The following is an 18,593-nucleotide window of genomic DNA, read 5'->3' as shown; positions in this document are numbered from 1 at the left end:
ACTTTGCAGGAAATAAAATGGAGTGGCTAATAAAAACTTGAAAAATGTTCAAATCTTCATAATAATGCCACTAATGGAAATTAAAGTAGCAAGATGCTTTTGCTTCTCTGTCGCATTTACAAACATGTTTAAAGTGAAACCATCTACTGCTGGCTAGGAGTAGGAACACGATGTGGTAATTGATGTTCATAGATGTTCATAACTAAGGCATTTTGATTCTGAGCTTCTCTCTATCCGTTCATTCACTGAATAAACTTTGCAATTATGGAGATTAAAGTCTAGAAGGAGTGACAGACAGTAAATAAGAAGACAAATGAGCGATTCGAGTTGGTGATTGGGGTGGGCTGCTTTAAAAAGGGTGGCCAAGGGAGGCCTTCCTCCAGCTCAGGAACTGAAGAGCGAGAAGGACCCAGCACATGGTGGTTGGAGACGGTACATTCCAGACTGAGGGTGGTGCATACTGAATGACCGTGAGGCAGGAGCAAGCTTGGTTCATAGGAGCAGAAAGGAAGCCAGTGTGGTGTGTGATGGGAATAATGAAGATGGGAATGAAGCAGGAGAGGGTCTGCAGGAAATTGTATAGACCATGGTAACTCTTTAAAGGGTTGGATTTTATTCCATGTGCAATAAGAGGTCACTAAAGGATCATAAGCAGGGGAGTGGCATCCAACTTAAACTCCAAAACACCTAAGAGTAGAATGGATTATTTTTTCCTAAAGAAAGAATTTGGAATGTAAACAGGAGTTTATGCATAAAGGTGCTCTTTTCTGTGTTGTTTATTTTGGAGGGAGATTGGAAACAACCTAAGAATCTAACACCATTTGTGTGGTTAAGGCATGACGGTACAACAGGAAACTTTATGCAGCCGTGAAAAATGATGTTTATAAAGAGTTCACAGAATAAAACATTAGATCAAATGCCAAAAAAAAAAAAAAAAACCCAACCCAGGATCAAGTTCTATATATATACAGTAGGATTTGAGTATTATTATATAAAACAGGCATCGAAAGGAGATAAGAAGAAAATATGCCAAAATACTAACAGTAGTTATCTCTGGATAGTGGAGCGATCACTTGTTTCTGTGTGCCTTTACTCTCTATCTCCAGATATTCTATTGTAAGTATCACTATAATTGGAGAAAACCGGGGCACCTGGATGGCTCAGTCGTTAAGCGTCTGCCTTCGGCTCAGGTCATGATCCCAGGGTCCTGGGATCGAGCCCCGCATCGGGCTCCCTGCTCAGCAGGAAAGCCTGCTTCTCCCTCTCCCACTCCCCCTGCTTGTGTTCCCTCTCTCGCTGTGTCTCTCTCTGTCAAATAAATAAATAAAATCTTAAAAAAAAATAATTGGAGAAAACCGAACCCAACAGAAAACACTGTGTGCTCGGGTGTAACTCTTCCTGGGTCTTCCCGCTCCATCAAAACCACAGGGCAGCAAGGACAAGCAATGTTAGAGCTCCTTTGGTATATGAATCACCTCTACTCCCATGGCTACTTCAGTAACCCTGGCCACCACACTTCTCCGAACCTTTGTGTTTTTCACCTTCAGGAGTAACGAATTTATTATTTGTAACACATCCTAAGATCTGTCATTTCCAAAGGCCTCCCGTATTTCTTAGGTGAAAATTGCACCTGCACCAAGTTAACTTTTCTCAGAGTGACTATCCACGAGCTAATTGGAGGCATACATTTACTGTTAGTTCCCCGATACCAATAAAAATTTGCAGTGAAAGCTAAATTGCAGCCACAGGAGGAAAAATGTAATGGATTTCTTTGCAGAGTTTAAATTTGTCAAAATTATGATGTGTTATATTTGGCAAATCACTCTACATTGAGAACGAACTAGCAATCATGTCTGGTTTGGATGGTTCTACTAAAATCAGTACCAAGCTACGCCATTTTGTCCTTCTGGGTGCTTAAAATGGTTGTATGACTTTTTTGTCAATCAATAAGAATTCTGTTTGTTAAATCACTCTTTGAGAACGCGGTCCACGTATATTTTTATAAAGGCAGGAATGTGTTCGTGATTGCTAGATTGTATTATCTTTGCCTGTTTTTTTTTTTCCTCTGGTATAGATTGTATTACTTCATCATATGTGCCCCTGAAGCCTTTCGAAAAGAATTGTCAAAATATTACTGTGGAGGTCGAAGAGTTTGTTCCAGAAATGACAAAATACTGTTATCCATTTACTATTTACAAAAACCATCTGTATGTATATCCCTTGCAATTAAAATACGATAGCCAGAAAACATTTGCCAAGGTAAGCAGTGTAAACTATGCATTTTGGGGTATAAAATGCTATTTATAATTTTCTGGTTTTAGGACTCATTTTGAGTGATTAATCATTTTTAGGCAAGGAACATTGCGGTCTGTGTGGAATTCCGGGATTCAGATGAAAGCGACGCTAGCGCTCTAAAGGTTTGTTTATGATCTTGATGAGCATACACTTTTAATGTAAAGATAAATATTTTGGGGGCGCCTGGGTGGCTCAGTGGGTTGGGTGTCTGCCTTCGGCTCAGGTCATGATCCCAGGGTCCTGGGATGGAGCCCCACATCGGGCTCCCTGCTCAGCGAGGAGCCTGCTTCTCCCTCTCCCTCTGCCCCTCCCCCTGATTGTGTGCGCGTGCTCTCTCTCTCTCAAATAAATAAATAAATAAAATCTTAAAAAGAAAAAGATAAAGATTTTGGTACTTGGTAGTTTCATAGGCTAAGTTTAATTTCTCTAAGCTCCACAAAGAAAATGTACTCGAGTGATGAAGGTAATACTGCCTTTTCTACTCTTACACGTTAACTGTGAGGATTAAATATTTAAAAAATAACCAAATGAGGTAGGAGGGTGTGTAGCTTTAAAAATGGGTCAGCTTCATATACCAGCGTTTTGCTTTTGCTCCTCTTTGATTTTCAATTGCTCTGATGTGCCATCACAAGGTCATTTTCTCCTATGACCTGATAGTTTCTAATGGTATCATCAGGGGACCATAAACTCCTTTCTCCTTGAAACCTGAACAGGCTTTGAGCTAACAGAAGCACAGCATGACTGCTTTGATCTGAGATAGGACTTCTCCCCTGGCAGTGGCCAAATGGTGCCTCCAGACTTGGATCCATGGTGGAGGCAAAGCAGAATCTCAGTATTCTCCGATAGAGCAATCCTTAAATACCTCTCACGTCACAGCGCCTTTATCTTTTCACTCTTGAGCGCATTAAACAGAGGCCTGAAAGAGAAGTTCCGAGAGCAGCTAGCCGTCACAATTTGTTTATCTGGCCCCCTACTTCTCTAGCTTGAGCCTAAATCAGACAGATGGACAGCCAGTCCTCCATTCAGACCTCCTGGGGAAAAAGCCTGGAAGCCCCTGACTAAGTCGTTGAATGTTTAATAACCCCTACCTCTGAAAAGAGGTGTTTCGTTGTTTTTGGGTTTTTGGTGTTCTCCCCCCCCCACCACCCGAGAAACCTAAGAATTAGCTGGCTCAAATTAGGTGTATTTTCTCTGATTCCCCCCTCACTGGAGATGAGAATGACTCTTCCTTTTCCCCCATGCAATGTCCTTTTGTACCCTTAAAGATTCTTAGGTTATCCCTTTCCAGTTCCTGCAAATTGCCTCCAGAACCATATTTAAGGAGAATTGGCGATGCATTCCCATGGAGTTCTGAATTTCATTTCTTAGCTGGCCTAGAGGCTGGCTCTGAAGTAACAGGGTGAGGCAATTAGTACCTTGGCATGCTGACTCCGTATTTATCCTTGAGCTTATTGGGCCTGTGGAAGTGCAAAACTCACACCAGAAATGCAATCGGATCTTTTCATGGAACCATAGAAAGCCTCGCATTTATTTTATGGGTCTCACAGAAAGCCAGTGAATTTTAAAACAGGGCTCATAAAGTGAGCGAACAGTAAGCTTGTCTGTAGCTTAGTGGACGTTCAGTTTTTAATCCCTTTAGGCTGGGAATGTGTCTGCTGGTGTGCGCGAGTTTGAGCTCCTCACCTTGCCCACCGCCCAAGGAGCATCCAGCAAATGTTGCTAACTGCCTGGCGGGGAGCTTCTCAAGAAAGGCAAATAGCACGAGAGAAGTAAGCTTTCCAAATCTGGTTTCAGAATGTTCCCTTTCCAAATGATTAGCCATGTTTGACTTCTTGCTGTCAACTAATTGGGGAGTGCTTTTTTTTTTTTTTTTTTTTTTTGATGACCAGAAATTCAGAAGCATCCATGCAGCCAAGTTCCGCAATGTCTGGGGTGGTAGCTGGAGTGACTGTAAATGATTCAGAATTCACAAGCTCACGGTGAGAGCCTGGTGGGCTTGGCCATGGCCTTGGGCTCACAGATGCCTCCAACCGTGTGTGGTTCCATTGCGTTATATTTAAAGGCCTTCACCGAGATGGGTGACTCCGTTTCCTTCTTTTGCAGTGTATTTATGGAAAACCCGCTGGGTCTGTTTTTACCACAAATGCTTATGCTGTTGTCTCGCATCACAACCAAAATCCAGAGTTCTATGATGAGGTGAGAACGCATTTTTCCGATGTTCGTAAAACATGGCGGTGGCTCTTCTTTTTCTCTTCATCTCCATCATTTTCTCTGCCCTTGCAATCCCTGAACATTTTGTCCCGTGAAAATAGAAAACGTCACACCAAGGCGAAGGGCTCGATGCCCTTTGATGACGGTGGAATGTGCCCACAAAGGGAAGGGGCTCCGGTGAGAGGTAACCACGTAGGGAACAAACATGAGACGAGAGCCAGGATTCTAGCCTCGCCTTGACAACTGGCTCCGTGATCTTGAGCAAGCCACTTCCCCTTTCCCGAGTCTCCCATTTCCTCAGACTTCAAAGAAGAAATTCAGAAGAGATGTTCTGAAGGCCCTTCTAGATCTTTCTTCCTGCGGTTTTGCATGGGGCTGGGGGCGCAGCCGCTCTGTAAGTGAAATGCTTTGAGAGACGCAGCAGCACGTGGGGGCCGCCAGAACCCCACTGGGTGCTCTAATGCGTCAGTGCAGCGTAGACGAAGGGGAGTGTCTCTCAAGCTCCATGCTCCCCTCCACCCCAGTCTACCTCTCGGGCCCTGCCTCTGCCTCTCTTTCCTTCTCCTTCTCTGCGTCTCTCTGTACTTGCCAGTGTCTCTCTTAGTGTCTCTGTCCCAGCCTCCTCCAGTTGGTGTGTCCCTGGCTTAGCCAAATCTGCAGACTGCTTTTGATTCCTCAGCGTCTCCAGGAACGTGGATATGCATCCCACGCCGCAAGCTTTGCTCTTTCTGCTTCTCAGGGCTCTTTGTCTATCACCATCCCCCCTGCTGTCACGAGGTCCACCTGCTGTCGTCAGGAGGCTTTGCACCCCAGCTTTAGGCCTCCTCCCTTTCTCCATCCAATGCTCTTGGTGGTGTGGGGGATGGGGAGGAGCATAGCGGTGCCTTGCGGTTTTGCCCCCCAGAGAGAGAGTGTGCCCATATTTATGTGCAGCAGAGCATTAGATACCCAGATGGTCTGGCTGCTATGAATAGGCGTGTTCTGTGGTGAAATATACCTACGACAGAAATTAGTTCTAACACCAAAACCCTGCCTTGCGTGAATGATGATGAGGCCAGATGTCCAGCACCAAGCTGTTTTAATATGTCCCCCTCTCTCATCGACACCAGTCACTCCAGAAAACTCGATCGTTTAGCAAGTAATCCGCATTATTTTTAGGGCGCCCGAAAGAAACAGGCTTTTCAGTCATTTCAGTCTCTATTGACCAAGACAGTGAGAGATTGAGAGAGATTGCATGTGTTTTTGTGCAGGTGTATGCACACGCGTCAAATCAATTAAATCTGTGATGTGTCTCTCATGTACTTCCAGGAGGCAGTAAAGACATTTGGTTGGGTCCCAATTGGAAAATCACTTGAGATGCTTGTATTGAAGTGTTAATTTCTAGGATTAAATTCATGTGCCAAGGGTGACGATTTTTATTTCTTTATTCAAGAGTAATCTTGTGTTTTCCTTCAAAAGATATTTATATGAACTGTAATTGGTGGATACCATAATACCATAGTGACTTTTTGCACATTTATTTGCAAAGCTTAATTTTTTTTTTCCATGCAAAGGAAGGCAACAGTTTAGAAAAAAGAAGCCTTTCAAATTCAGTACACATTTTAGATCGATTGCATTCACTGACTCAGATTGAGTTACATAGTATCTCTGGGCTGTGAGGCTGTGGTTTTGATCCAGTGTGTTAGAAAATCCTGCTGCAAAGTTGCATCCAGGAGAATCCACTGGACTCTCCAGCACAAGTCATAAATCAGCCCTCACTACCCAGGAGACCATTGTTGTCAAATTGAAACTGACTGGAAAAGCCTTTAGAGTACATTTAAATGATACCTATTACTTGAGGACTTGGCTTGTCAGTTGAGAAAAAATATGTCATTGGAAAAGTATGATGAAATTGAACTAAAGGTCTGACTGTCCAGCTTGACAATGAAAACAAAACAAAATGCGATGTGTGATTTTGCTGTCATTTCAGATTAAAATCGAGCTTCCCATTCACCTGCATCAAAAACATCATTTGCTTTTTACTTTTTATCATGTGAGTTGTGAAATTAATACAAAGGGAACAACCAAAAAGCAAGACACAGTTGAAACTCCAGGTACGTGTACTCTTTCAAAGTCTCTTTCTACAGCTATTTGAGATGGAATTGTCTAGAATGTAACCTCTTTTCCTCAAGCGGCAAACCACTTCTTCCCCTCACCAAAATGTACATTTCCGAGTTAAAAAGTTCATTGGTGAAAGATGAATTATAGGTTCATTTGACCATCATTTCTTTTTTTTTTTTTTAAAGATTTTATTTCTTTATTTGACAGAGAGAGAGACAGTGAGAGAGGGAACACAAGCAGGGGGAGTGGGAGAGGGAGAAGCAGGCTTCCTGCTGAGCAGGGAGCCTGATGTGGGGCCCGATCCCAGGACCCTGGGATCAAGACCTGAGCCGAAGGCAGACTCTTAATGACTGAGCCACCCAGGCGCCCCGACCATGATTTCTTTTAAGTAGAATGGCCCAGCAACCAGAACTTTCCAGTCTGTCTCGCTAAGGAAGTAGGAAGTAAGCCCAGAGCCCAGGGGTATATTTGAGCCTGAGGGAGATTGGGGACCCACCTGGTTCTAGTGAGAATAGAACAGATTTAATGAATCTGAATAAACGCTAGTAGTGAAGGGCCAGTCCTGGTCCCATCCAGCAAAGCCTTAGATAAACCAGTGGGAAGCATCCTTTAGGAGAACACAGAGGCCCTATAAACATTGTGTGTGTCACCGCCACTAGATAAATGTCAGGAGGCCCTGGGATTCAGAACCAAGCTAGCCTGGATCAGTCTGAAATTCATTCATTCATACATTCATTCCTGCATTCATTCATTCCTTCACCAAATAGGTCTGCATATTTATTATGTGCGAGACATTATGATAAGTACTAAGGAGAATACAGTGGAGACTCAAACACAGATCTCATCTTCAGTGAGCCTATGGTCTAGCAGGGGAAATGAGATCTATAAGACAACCATCAGACAAGATAGAAAGTAGTAGCTACCGAGAAAGCGGTGCTGTGTAATCTCTGGGAAGAGTGAGTTATTACTTCGACTGGTTGGAGGGACAAGTGGCTGGGAATCTGGGAAGGCTTCCAGGAGGAGATGGGGTTTGGGGTGAGGCCTTAAACGGGCAAAGTAGAGTTTGACAATGCAGTGATGGCAGGAAGGTAGATTCCAGGATAACGGAAGAGCTTGTCCAGAGGCCGAGTGTTGAGGGATATGGACAGGGAACCACGTGTAAGTTCAGTAGGACCAGAGCACCAGGTGTTGGGAGGGGAATCAACAGGACGTCAGGTTGAAAAGGAGGCACCAGATCATGGAAAGCCTTGAATGCCAGGCTGTGGATTTGACTATATTCTGTCACCAGCATGGAACTATCGAAGGGCTGTAAACACTGGTAAGAGCTCTTCCGCAGGCAGCAATGTGATGGCGGAGGGTGTTGGAGTGAGAAAGAAGGAAGAAACGCCAGTTAGGGGTTACTTCAGAGGTCCAGGGGGAAAGGGGGCCACCCTACCGCAGTAGCCGGGGGATGGAGAGAAAGGGACTGCAGAAGAAGAATATACCGGGTCTGACAAATGGTTCACAACTAGAGAGAGAATTCAGAGTTAGCAGTGAAGCTTCAACACTGGAAAGAAGGAACTTGCAAGTAGCAAAATCACGGGGTGGTGGGGAATCATAGGTTTTGGACTGATGTTGAGTTTGAGGTGCCGGTGAGACATCTGAGTGAAGCCCGCCAGGCAGCCAGACTGAAGTAGTAGAAAGTTGCCCTTATGGATCGTGTGGTCCTGTTCTCTGTCTCCACAGGAATTGCAGTTTGTTCAGGGCAAGGGACCGCGAGGGTTGAGAAGAAATCTGGCAGAACAATAGGAACTCAAGACCGTGCACGTCCTAAAGGACACATTACTCTTTCCTTATTTAAATCCTAGACTGAAGTGGGCAAAGGGCTCGGTGGAGCACAAGATGGTTATTCCGTGGGCCACTCATCACTTTGAACTGTCCATCCTTAAGTGGCTTCACGTCCCTGAGCCAGATGGCATGTGCTCGACACTGTACGTTCCCAGCTTCCAAGTGCTCTGTATGAGTTTTGACTGAGAGACACCCTTGGCCACGCTCTGATTAATTCATAGTGCAAAAATGTTGCCTAAGCAATTCCATAGAGACAGAAAGTGGACTAGCAGTTGCCAGGGACTGGGGGAAAGGAGAAATAGGGAGTGACTTCTAAGGGGTGTGGAGGTTCTTTTGTGGCGTGATGGAAGAGTTCTGGAATTAGATCGTAGCAGTGGATGCCCAGCTTTGTGAATATGCTAAAAACTGTTGAAGGGTGCACTTTTAAATAGACGAACTGTATGGTATCTGAATTCTATCTCAATAAAAATGTCTGTGGGGAAAAATTTCAACCAAGAACAAGAAATAGATTTTCCTATTTTTCTGGACTGGAAACCTTTGGTCATGTGTCTGCTTTTTCAGTTAACTACTCTGACAGAGTCCTTTCAAATGGTTCCCGTGCTCACGTTACTTTCCTCTGCTCTTTATAAGAGAAGAGCTCTGGGTAAACCATTTCTGAAGTTGTGCTAGTAAAGATGCCCTTCAGACGTGTTTCGGAGTCTGAGAAAGCCATTTAGTCTCCTTAGAGAAAGCAACATATTTGTCTTCTTTGAAGAATTAAAGCATTTGCCAAATTAAACACGTGAATGAAAACATTCTAACCAGATTTGTGTTGACTTCTGTGTTCGCAGTATAAACATACACACTCACGCGAAGAATTTTAAAGAATCAGAAGGCAGTGGCTTTCAGAAAGGGCTCTCCAGCCAACATCCTCGCTCATGTGCCAAACCTTGGTCCCGAGCAAGCTTTTTTTACAGCTGAGATATAAACACTTGAAGCCCAGAGTAAGCTCTATAATGGAAATAATGACACTACTCAACCTGAGGAATACAGATGGCTCAGGCTTTTTTAGCTGGAACATGATGAGTTTTCTAATAGAAATCCAAGAGGCTCTTTTGAGCAGAACTTTTAGGAAATACAGAGACGGGGGGAAATCTCTCAGTGGATTCGAGTCGTAAACACTATGGCCCGTCTGCATTCTGCTACTACTCCTCGTCCTTCTGTAATCAGGAAAACCTGCCCAGCTGAACACTGCTTTGTATGAATATGGGCTGTGACCTTGACTTGTGACCTTAATTTTCCATAGTCCCTCACCGTCGGGTTGCTGAAAGAAAATCTGCAACATGCTGATTGCTGGCTGAGATTGTCCCAGACCCGAGACTCTGTGCTCTCACTAGGGATGGATGAGGGAGCTCTGACTCTTTTAAAAAATAAGTCTACCACAATTCATCCCCCAAAGGGTAAAGATAATGGTACTGATGCACTTTAAAATTTTTTAAAGTATTCTCCTGTATTCTCTCTCTTTGGTCTCTCAGTTAACTAGTAGGTGGAAAGACTATGTGTCGTTCCCAATTTATAGTCCAGGAAGTTGAGTAGAGAACTCATTAGTGGCCAGGCTGTGATTAGGAAGCCATCCAAATGCATTGTTCCTTCCCCAGGATTCAGATGCCCACCGCGTGGACTCCCCCATACAGACCCCTGGAAACATCGCCACCCCGCCCTGTTCCCCAGCATTCAGAGATCTGTGTAGCTAATTGCATTTGCAGTTTCATCTCTCACGGTTGATTATTGTCTTGGCAGTTGGCTTTGCCTGGGTACCTTTGCTGAAGGATGGTAGAATCATTACATTTGAGCAGCAGCTGCCAGTTTCCGCCAATCTTCCTCCGGGCTACTTGAATCTGAATGATGCAGAATCAAGAAGGGTAGGAAAATCACTGCGTTTGTTGAAGGGATCACGATGAAACATTTAAAAAGTAGAATTCGCTCTTCTAGTGGATAGCTTCACAAAGTCCGGTCTGAGGACCGGTCCACAAGAAAGCTAAGTATGGAAAGTGAGCGCTGGAAAGCTTTTGAGAGCAGTTTGACCAAGTTACCTCATGTCTGTTGATTCTTTTTTTTTTTTTTTTTAAAGATTTTATTTTTAAGTAATCCCTCCACCCAACGCGGGGCTCAAAATCACGACCCTGAGACCAAGAGTCCGCATGCTCTTCTGACTGAGCCAGCCAGGCACCCCTCGTGTCTGTTATTCTAATAACAGTTTTACGAGCTGAGGCTTGGATTTTGTGCATCGTTGTTAAAAATGCATTTATTTAGTAATTCATTTTTATTGTACTTTATGAAAGTTCAGCCGGCAAAGCACTGGAAATTGAAAATGATCTAGGAGCCGTTTATTCTCAAGGCAGGTTATTGTCTCCAATAGTTCCCTATGTGTGAGACAAACACATATGTTTCTGGGGTTAAAAAAAAAAAAAAGGGAAAAAGTTGAAATGTGTAAAGGTGTCATGTGTCACTCATCTATTCATAGGTATGTTATAGAAACTCCTATCTATTTTCCGTCCACAGCAATCTAATGTGGATATTAAGTGGGTAGACGGTGCAAAGCCTTTGTTGAAGATTAAAAGCCACTTAGAGTCTACGATTTATACTCAAGTAAGTTGCATCATGTGAATTTTGTCAATTTTGATATTTGAATCTTTTTAAGTTTGTTTATTTTTGAGTAATCTCTACACCCAGCATGGGGCTTGAACTCACGACCCCGAGGTCAAGCGTCGCATGCTCTTCCAACTGCGCCAGCCGGGCGCCCCCGATTCTATTTCTTGTTTAGAATAGACTATATTTGATTCCTGCGGCCTTAGAGAGATTGTGGCCTCAAAGGCTTTCTCATTAGTAATAACATCATTCTTAATAGTAATAACTCAGATTTTATAATCCCTTTCAAATCCCCGAATCCCTTTGTTCCCATTAATGGATTCAAGCCTCGCAAAAGTCTGAAAGGATTGTGGAGGCCCTTTATCACCTCTTTAAAAAAATAAATTTTAGTTTTTGGAACAGTTTGGGATTTACAGAAAAATAGGACAATACAGAGAATTCCCATATACCCTGTACCTTGTTTCCCTGTTATTTTTAAAAAAGATTTTATTTATTTATTTGAGAGAGAGAGAGCACAAGCCGGGGGAGGGACAGAGGGCAGAGGGAGAAGCAGGCTCCCCACTGAGCGGGGAGCCCGACCCCGGGCTCGATCCCAGGACCCTGAGATCGTGACCTGAGCCAAAGGCAGACGCTCAACGAACTGATCCACTGAGGCACCCCACCTAGTTTCCCTGTTATTAACCTCTTACATTCATTAGTATGACACGTTTGTTATAATTAATGAACCAGTAGTGATACATAATCAATGACTAAGGTTTGTATTTACTCAGATTTCCTTAGTTTTTACCTATTAATGACCTTTTTCTGTTCCATGATTCTATCCAGGATAGCATATTACATGTAGTTGTTCCATCTTCTTAGGCTCCTCTTGGCTGTGACAAGTTCTCAGACATTCATTGTTTTTGATGACCTTGTCCATCTTCATGAGTAGTGATATTGGGTAGGCTGCCCTTCTGTTGGAATTTGTCTGATGTTTTTCTCACCGTTAGACCGGAGTCGAACCCAGAAATTTGAAGTCAGTGGATCATGGATGACTAGTACTAGTACAGTTTACTCTTAGCCTTATCAGCCATGCAGTTAGAGTCAGATGTCTGTTGGAAGGCTCAAGCGACCATTCAAAAAATCACCGATGGACAAGAGGCAGTCCACGTTCCTTGGTGTGGCCCCCCCTGCCCACTTCACCGTTCCATGGATGGAGAAACCGAAACTCGGTCGGGTTAGATGACTGACCCAAGGTCACACAGATACTAATTAGAAGAAGCAGGTCAAAATCCAAATCTTATTATCCCAGTTCCCGATACGGTACGCACTGTCCACAGAGCCTGCATATAATATATAGATTCCATATAGGCCAGCTGGACACTCGCCAGCCAAGTGCCATGGTAAGTTGAACATTGAATGCCTGAGACTTGTCTGGTAGCTCCCTGCTGCTCCCTTTCCTTCGTCTGTCAGTCCAGACCTCTATTCCTACTCATTTCATTAAAAATATAGAAGCAGCCCAACTTCAGAGGCTACACCCGTCAAAAAAGGAATTAAACAAAGGTTTGACTAGTCACGCAAAAACTGTGGCTTGCCCAGTACGCTTAGGCACATGCTCACTTTGCCTGGTTTTGCTGCTTTGTGTGATGGTCCAGGGGACTAAGGGACGCGGACACAGATGTTGGTAGCCGCAGCAGCCGGGTCTGGGCGCTTGGAGACCCTGGTGGGTAGGTTTGCAAGATGTGGGCAGAGGGAGCGCTAGAGAGCCTGCGTCTGAGGGTGAGGAATCACATTTCATATGGCCGTGTCCATCTGTTTTTCAGGATCTCCATGTGCACAAATTCTTCCATCATTGCCAGCTGATTCAGTCAGGCTCGAAAGAGGTTCCGGGGGAGCTCATTAAATATTTAAAGGTAAATGAACAGCAGCTTTCTGCAAAAAGGGTTGGTTTTAGTGTCTTTCTTGTTGCCACCTTTTGATTGGGGGCGGGGATCAAACTAACCCCTTAAAATACTTTGGGCTGTGTACCCTCAAGAGAATATTTTCTTTTATGTGCTTTTCTGTCAAGTGCCTATTTAGGAGCAGACCGCAGAGTTGCTACATTAGGAAGAAAATGTTGTAGCTAGAATCTGTCGACATATTTCTGAAAATGTTTATTTCAGTTCCATAAATTGACTTTTTCAGGTCTTTTCTCTTCCTGCTTACTGCCCAGGAAAGGTGCTGGGGGGAAAAGAGTCAGGAGAAATGGAGTCCCTTTTGCTTGGAATAAAATGACGATTCCTGGGTCTATGGGTGAAAGATTATCAAAGGGGTCAACTAAAGACAGAAAACCTCGTTTCTGCATGTTGCATGGAAGAGTCTTAAGAAACACCACATTTTGTCCAATGTATTGAGAACCCAAGACTCCCATTTATTGCCTAACATGGTAGGACCGAATTGCACATCACGGGACCTAGCTGACAGCAACTCTCCTTTTGGTTGCTCCTTCGGTAGGTCAGCCATGGCAAGCCTGAAGAATTTTTATTTTATTTATTTTTTATGAGACTCTTTTAAAGATTTTATTTATTTGTCAGAGAGAGAGATACAGAGCAGAAGCAGGGGGAGTGGTAGACAGAGGGAGAAGCAGACTCACTGCTGAGCAGGGAGCCCGATGCGGGGCTCGATCCCAGGACCCTGAGATCACAACCTGAGCCGAAGGCAGACGCTTCACCGACTGAGCCACCCAGGCGTCCCAGGAATTATTTTATTTTATTTTATTTTATTTTAAAGATTTCATTTATTTATTTGACAGAGAAAGACACAGCGAGAGAGGGAACACAAGCAGGGGGAGTGGGAGAAGGAGAAGCAGACTCCCCACTGAGCAGGGAACCCAATGCAGGGCAGGGCTTGATCCCAGGACCCTGGGACCATGACCTGAGCCGAAAGCAGACGCTTAATGACTGAGCCACCCAGGCGCCCCAGGAATTTTTATTTTAAGTGAAATCTCTACAGGATTTCCCTTTGGACACATGTTACTACTTAATGCCATTCTCAGGAAATAAAAACGTGCATTTCTTTCAGAGAGGTAGTAGGAGATGAGATAATACGGATGGGTTCTGGAATCATTCACCCAGTGTGTGTCCCAGACCTGTCCCTTATTAGCCCTGGGATTGACCTTGGCCAAGTTCCTGAACTACCCCAAGCCTTTGTTTCTTCATCTGTCACATAGGGATAACCAGCAACGCCACCTTGTTAGGGTGGTTTTGAAGCTTAAGTGAGACAGGGCATCTACTATAGAGTATAGTAATCCTTGAGTCTACACTGAATTCTTGAGGCTTTCTATGGGCCAGGCATCATTCTAAGTGTTTGGAATATAAATGAAGAAAACAGACAACATCCCCATTGTCGAGGGGCTTACTTTCTTGTGGAGGCAGATGAACAATAAACAAAGAAATGAATATATATATTCATTCAGGTGGTGATAAGTGCCACAAAGGAACCCCTAACATATCGAAGAGGAATAAAGATTCTAAGGGGTCCCTCTTCTAGATGAAGTGTCAGAGAAGATCTCTGGTAAAGTGACACTTGCCAGAGACCTAAGGGAAATGAGGGCGCCAGCTAGGTGGACTTCTGAGCGAGCTGGGAGCAGCAGGTGCAAAGACCCCGAGGAGCTAGTTGGGGAAGGCCTCATACGCCATGATGAGGAGTTTGAATTATACCTTCAATGAGCTGGGAAGCCTTGCAGGGTGCTGAACAGAGGAGCCACATGATGGGCTTTGGGTTTTTAAAGCCTCATTCTGGGGCGCCTGGGTGGCTCAGTAGTTAAGCGTCTGCCTTCGGCTCGGGTCATGATCTCAGGGTCCTGGGATCGAGCCCCACATCGGGATCCCTGCTAAACTGGGGAGCCTGCTTCTCCCTCTCCCACTCCCCCTGCTTGTGTTCCCTCTCTCACTGTGTCTCTCTCTGTCAAATAAATAAGTAAAATCTTTAAAAAATAATAATAAAGCCTCATTCCGCCTACCATATTGAGCATATACTGTTGGAAGGGTAAAAGCAGGGGGATAGTTGATAAATGGTGACTGTTATTCTTAATTATTATTAAGTCTAACAGTCCTCTACCTTTCAAATCCTTTCCTTGGGTAACGTCTAGAATGCCAGGTTTATGTGTGTATGCTGAGCCTGTTAAGTTCTTTGGCTTTTCTTCCAGTGGGGAAGCTTTGTAAAAGTTTTAACAGAATGGAATAGAGCAGAGCTTCATTTTCAAATATACTGGTAGTCTTAAAATGGAGAAAAAAAAAGTACTCCTTTTTGTGTGGAAGTGAGGGTGTGGAAATTTCTGATATTTATGTGACCTTTGCTCGCCCTCTAGTGGCAGCGAGTGAAATGCTGTACGATTACAGAAATAGCCCAGTTCCTGTAGGGACCGTTAGCCCTGAAAGGGAGTCTTGAGAGTTTTTATTTTACAGATAAGGAGACTGAAGCCCAAGTAGAGGGGACTTGCCTGTGGTCGCTCACCTGGTACGGAGCAGAGCTGAGCTGAGCTGAGCCTGTGGCGTGTGTCTCTTGACTCCTGGTCCCATGTTCTTTCTACGAAACCGTGCTATCTGTTGACCCCATAAATGACATTATTTCACCAATTCACTTGCCACCTGCTTGTTGGGCTTTTATTATGTATGTAGTATTTTCCCAGATGCTGCGAGGCTTGCAGAGAAGAATAACTTAGGGTCATTGCCCATGAGGATCTTAAAACCAGTCAGAGAGACAGGACACATACAAGTAGAATGACAATGTAAGTGAGCAGTACCAATATGTGATAGATAGCAAATGCACGATCCAGGTTATAGTGCTAAGGGTCCAGGGAACCGAGGAACCCCTGAGGCTAGAAGCCTCCCATCTTTATCTTAATGCTTCGGTTCCTTATTTTATTCGTTGATACGGTCATTCGCCAAATACTTACTGGGCACCTCGTACGGACCAGATAGTACGGTGGGCACTAGGAGTATGACGGGGAAGCAATTCCGACTACATCCCTGCTCTAGCTGGGGTAGAGAGGGTATAAATGAGTAATTTGAGATCAAGATGAATGTTGCGGAGAAAATAGAACAGATGAATGGGATCCGACATGACAGGAGTGCGTTCTAGATGGAGTTGTCAGGGAAGGCTATCTGAGCAAGCCGAAAAGAAATTGATGAGAGGAAAACGAGCGTAGGGGCTAAGGCTGTGGCAAAGGAGGACAGAGGATTGCAGCAGGCGTAAACACCTTGCGATGGTGTTAGAAGGACGGAAAAGAAGAAAAGATGGTATAGGTGGAACGCAGTGAGCAGCTGCGGGGTGGGGGGGAGGTGGCATGAGATGAGCTTGGAGAGGGAGGTGGGGTACATGTAGGCACGGGAAGCCCTTGACAGCCTTTTGTTCATGGTGGTTTGTTTGGTCGGTAACAAGGGGGAGAAAGAACACTCTAGCTGTTGCGTTGAGAGTAAATTACCGAGGAGCGATACTGGATCGGTTTTGCCTTGAATGCCCATCTCTCTTTTCTACCTGATATTATCCCACTTTGCCTTTCACCTGCCTCCTCTCTGAAGCCTTATTGGACATCCTCTGCCCACGTGAGGACTCAGTTGCTTCTTCCTTCGTGCATTTTGTACATACCACTGTTGTACTGTTGACCATTTGTATTGTAGATTTAGTCCCAGGTCTTTCTCCCCATAGACTCTGAACGGCTTGATGGGAGGAACCAGGTGTTTCTGATGTGCTTGGCGCTTGGAGGGTCATTCAGTATGCCTTTGTCGAATGAGTAGGGGTTTCAGCTTGACTTGGAAGGATGGCTAGGATGCGGCTAAAAACCGAACAAATACACAAAGGTGGGAATGCATAGGATATACTGCCAGAGCGGTCACGGCACCTGTTTGGCCTTATGAAGAATGAAGAGTGTTACAGCTGGAAATCTAGGTTGGGTCTTAAGTAATCTTGGACCGTGGGCCCGAGTTTCTCAAGCATGGCACTGTCGACATTTTGGACAGGTCAATTTCTCTGTGGTAAGTGGCTGTCCAGTGCATGGTAGGACGGTTAGCAGCATCCCTGACCTCTATCCACTAGGTGTCAGGAGCACCCCCAGTTGTGACAACCCCCAGTGTCTCCAGACATTGGGGGATGTCCCGTGGGGGACAAAGTGGCCCGTCGTTGAGAGCCACTGCCCTAGGTCATGGGGAGGCATCACAGGCATTTTGGCAGGAGGTGGTCTGATGGAACCAAATCGGAGGGAGATGAATTTGGAAATGAGACGTGGATGTGTGGAGAGTTAAGACGACCTGCACAGAGACCGCCTATGGAATGATTAGACTATTTTGGTTATAGGTTAAGAGGGGTGATGGCAGTAAGGCTAGAAGAAAGGGGGCAAAAGGAAGGAAAAACTCGAAGGATAGACATGGGTTCCTTGAGCTCGATCTCTTGCCTTATGCATCTGACTGAAGAGACTCTGCCCAGAACTAAGAGGTCATGGCTGAGATGCTTCGCATATAGATGATAGTGTCCTGAAAAGGGATGATGAGGCTAAGGATGGAGAGACAGAGCAAAAGAGAAATACTGAGTTCCTTAGGTCCAGAGACTTGTCTCCTCCGTCTCTGCATTTCCCATCACGATGAACCGTGAACTGGTGTACAAGGTGCCCAGTGAGACTTGTTTTCACCTTTTGGTTGGCTGGTTGATGAAATGATTGAGTGAATGCCTGAGTGAAGGAGGGGAGGTGGGGAGAAGGGAAGGAAGAAGAAAGACATTTTACAGATTTTGCTGCTCGTATCATTTCTACAGACATACGAACACATTTCTTCTTTGTGCTGTTGACGTATCTATGGCTAGAGACAGGGTGTTAGCACTTGGAAGAAATGTACTGTAGGGATGTTTGAACGCAGTGCTGCCCCGGTTTTGTGGGTGGTGCAGTGTGAAGCCAGTTACACAGAGGAGTGCTCTTTACTGCATCCCATTTACCTTCTCAGCAGATTAACGGATGGCCCACGTTCTGTAGAACACACTCCAGCAGGCCAGTCTCCAGAACCTTCACACACATCTGCTCTCCCACTCCAGTGGAGTGCTGGTTTACCAGCAATCAGTTGTCTTTATTCCAAAACCCCTTTATCCCAGTTATACTTTTTATCTTCGGTAGATAAAGTGTTTAATGTGAAATACACAAACAAAATCTGAGTGCCAAAATAGAGATGTGGATAAAGTAATCAACAAAACAAAGTCCCCTGTCTTACGAAGCTCACATCGAAGTGGGCTTATATTCGAGTGAATGTATTTCTCATTACTTAATTTTTTTGTTGTTTCACATTTGCAAGTTATATCATATTTCTGTTTGTTTTCATAACTAATAATGACTTATTTTAGTGTTTGCATGCCATGGAGATCCAAGTCATGATACAGTTTCTACCTGTAATTCTTATGCAACTCTTCCGGGTTCTCACAAATATGACCCACGAAGATGACGTTCCTATCAACTGCACCATGTGAGTTTCGGTGTTAAAATACAAAGACACAACTTTTGTTTCTTTTTGTGTTTCTTCATTTTCACTATAAAT

The 18,593-nt window shown here is 44.4% G+C and overlaps 1 protein-coding gene across 6 annotated transcripts in view; it reads left to right on the top strand.

Moving 5' to 3' along the window:
- Positions 1-18,593, top strand: part of DOCK11 (dedicator of cytokinesis 11) — a 185,620-nt gene that overhangs the window by 87,349 nt on the left and 79,678 nt on the right. For all 6 annotated transcript variants that reach the window (XM_078064090.1, XM_078064087.1, XM_078064089.1 and 3 more), the window contains exons 17-24: positions 2,075-2,259; positions 2,352-2,417; positions 4,399-4,491; positions 6,476-6,599; positions 10,213-10,334; positions 10,975-11,061; positions 12,864-12,953; positions 18,403-18,521. In XM_078064090.1, the coding sequence (XP_077920216.1) occupies positions 2,075-2,259; positions 2,352-2,417; positions 4,399-4,491; positions 6,476-6,599; positions 10,213-10,334; positions 10,975-11,061; positions 12,864-12,953; positions 18,403-18,521 (886 nt within the window). The remainder of the gene's footprint in view (positions 1-2,074; positions 2,260-2,351; positions 2,418-4,398; positions 4,492-6,475; positions 6,600-10,212; positions 10,335-10,974; positions 11,062-12,863; positions 12,954-18,402; positions 18,522-18,593) is intronic.

Source organism: Halichoerus grypus, chromosome X (genome assembly GCF_964656455.1).
Source record: "Halichoerus grypus chromosome X, mHalGry1.hap1.1, whole genome shotgun sequence".
In the NCBI taxonomy this organism is placed as follows: domain Eukaryota; kingdom Metazoa; phylum Chordata; class Mammalia; order Carnivora; family Phocidae; genus Halichoerus; species Halichoerus grypus.
Note: the sequence above shows the minus strand (reverse complement) of the source record. Positions and strands in the feature narration are given on the sequence as shown.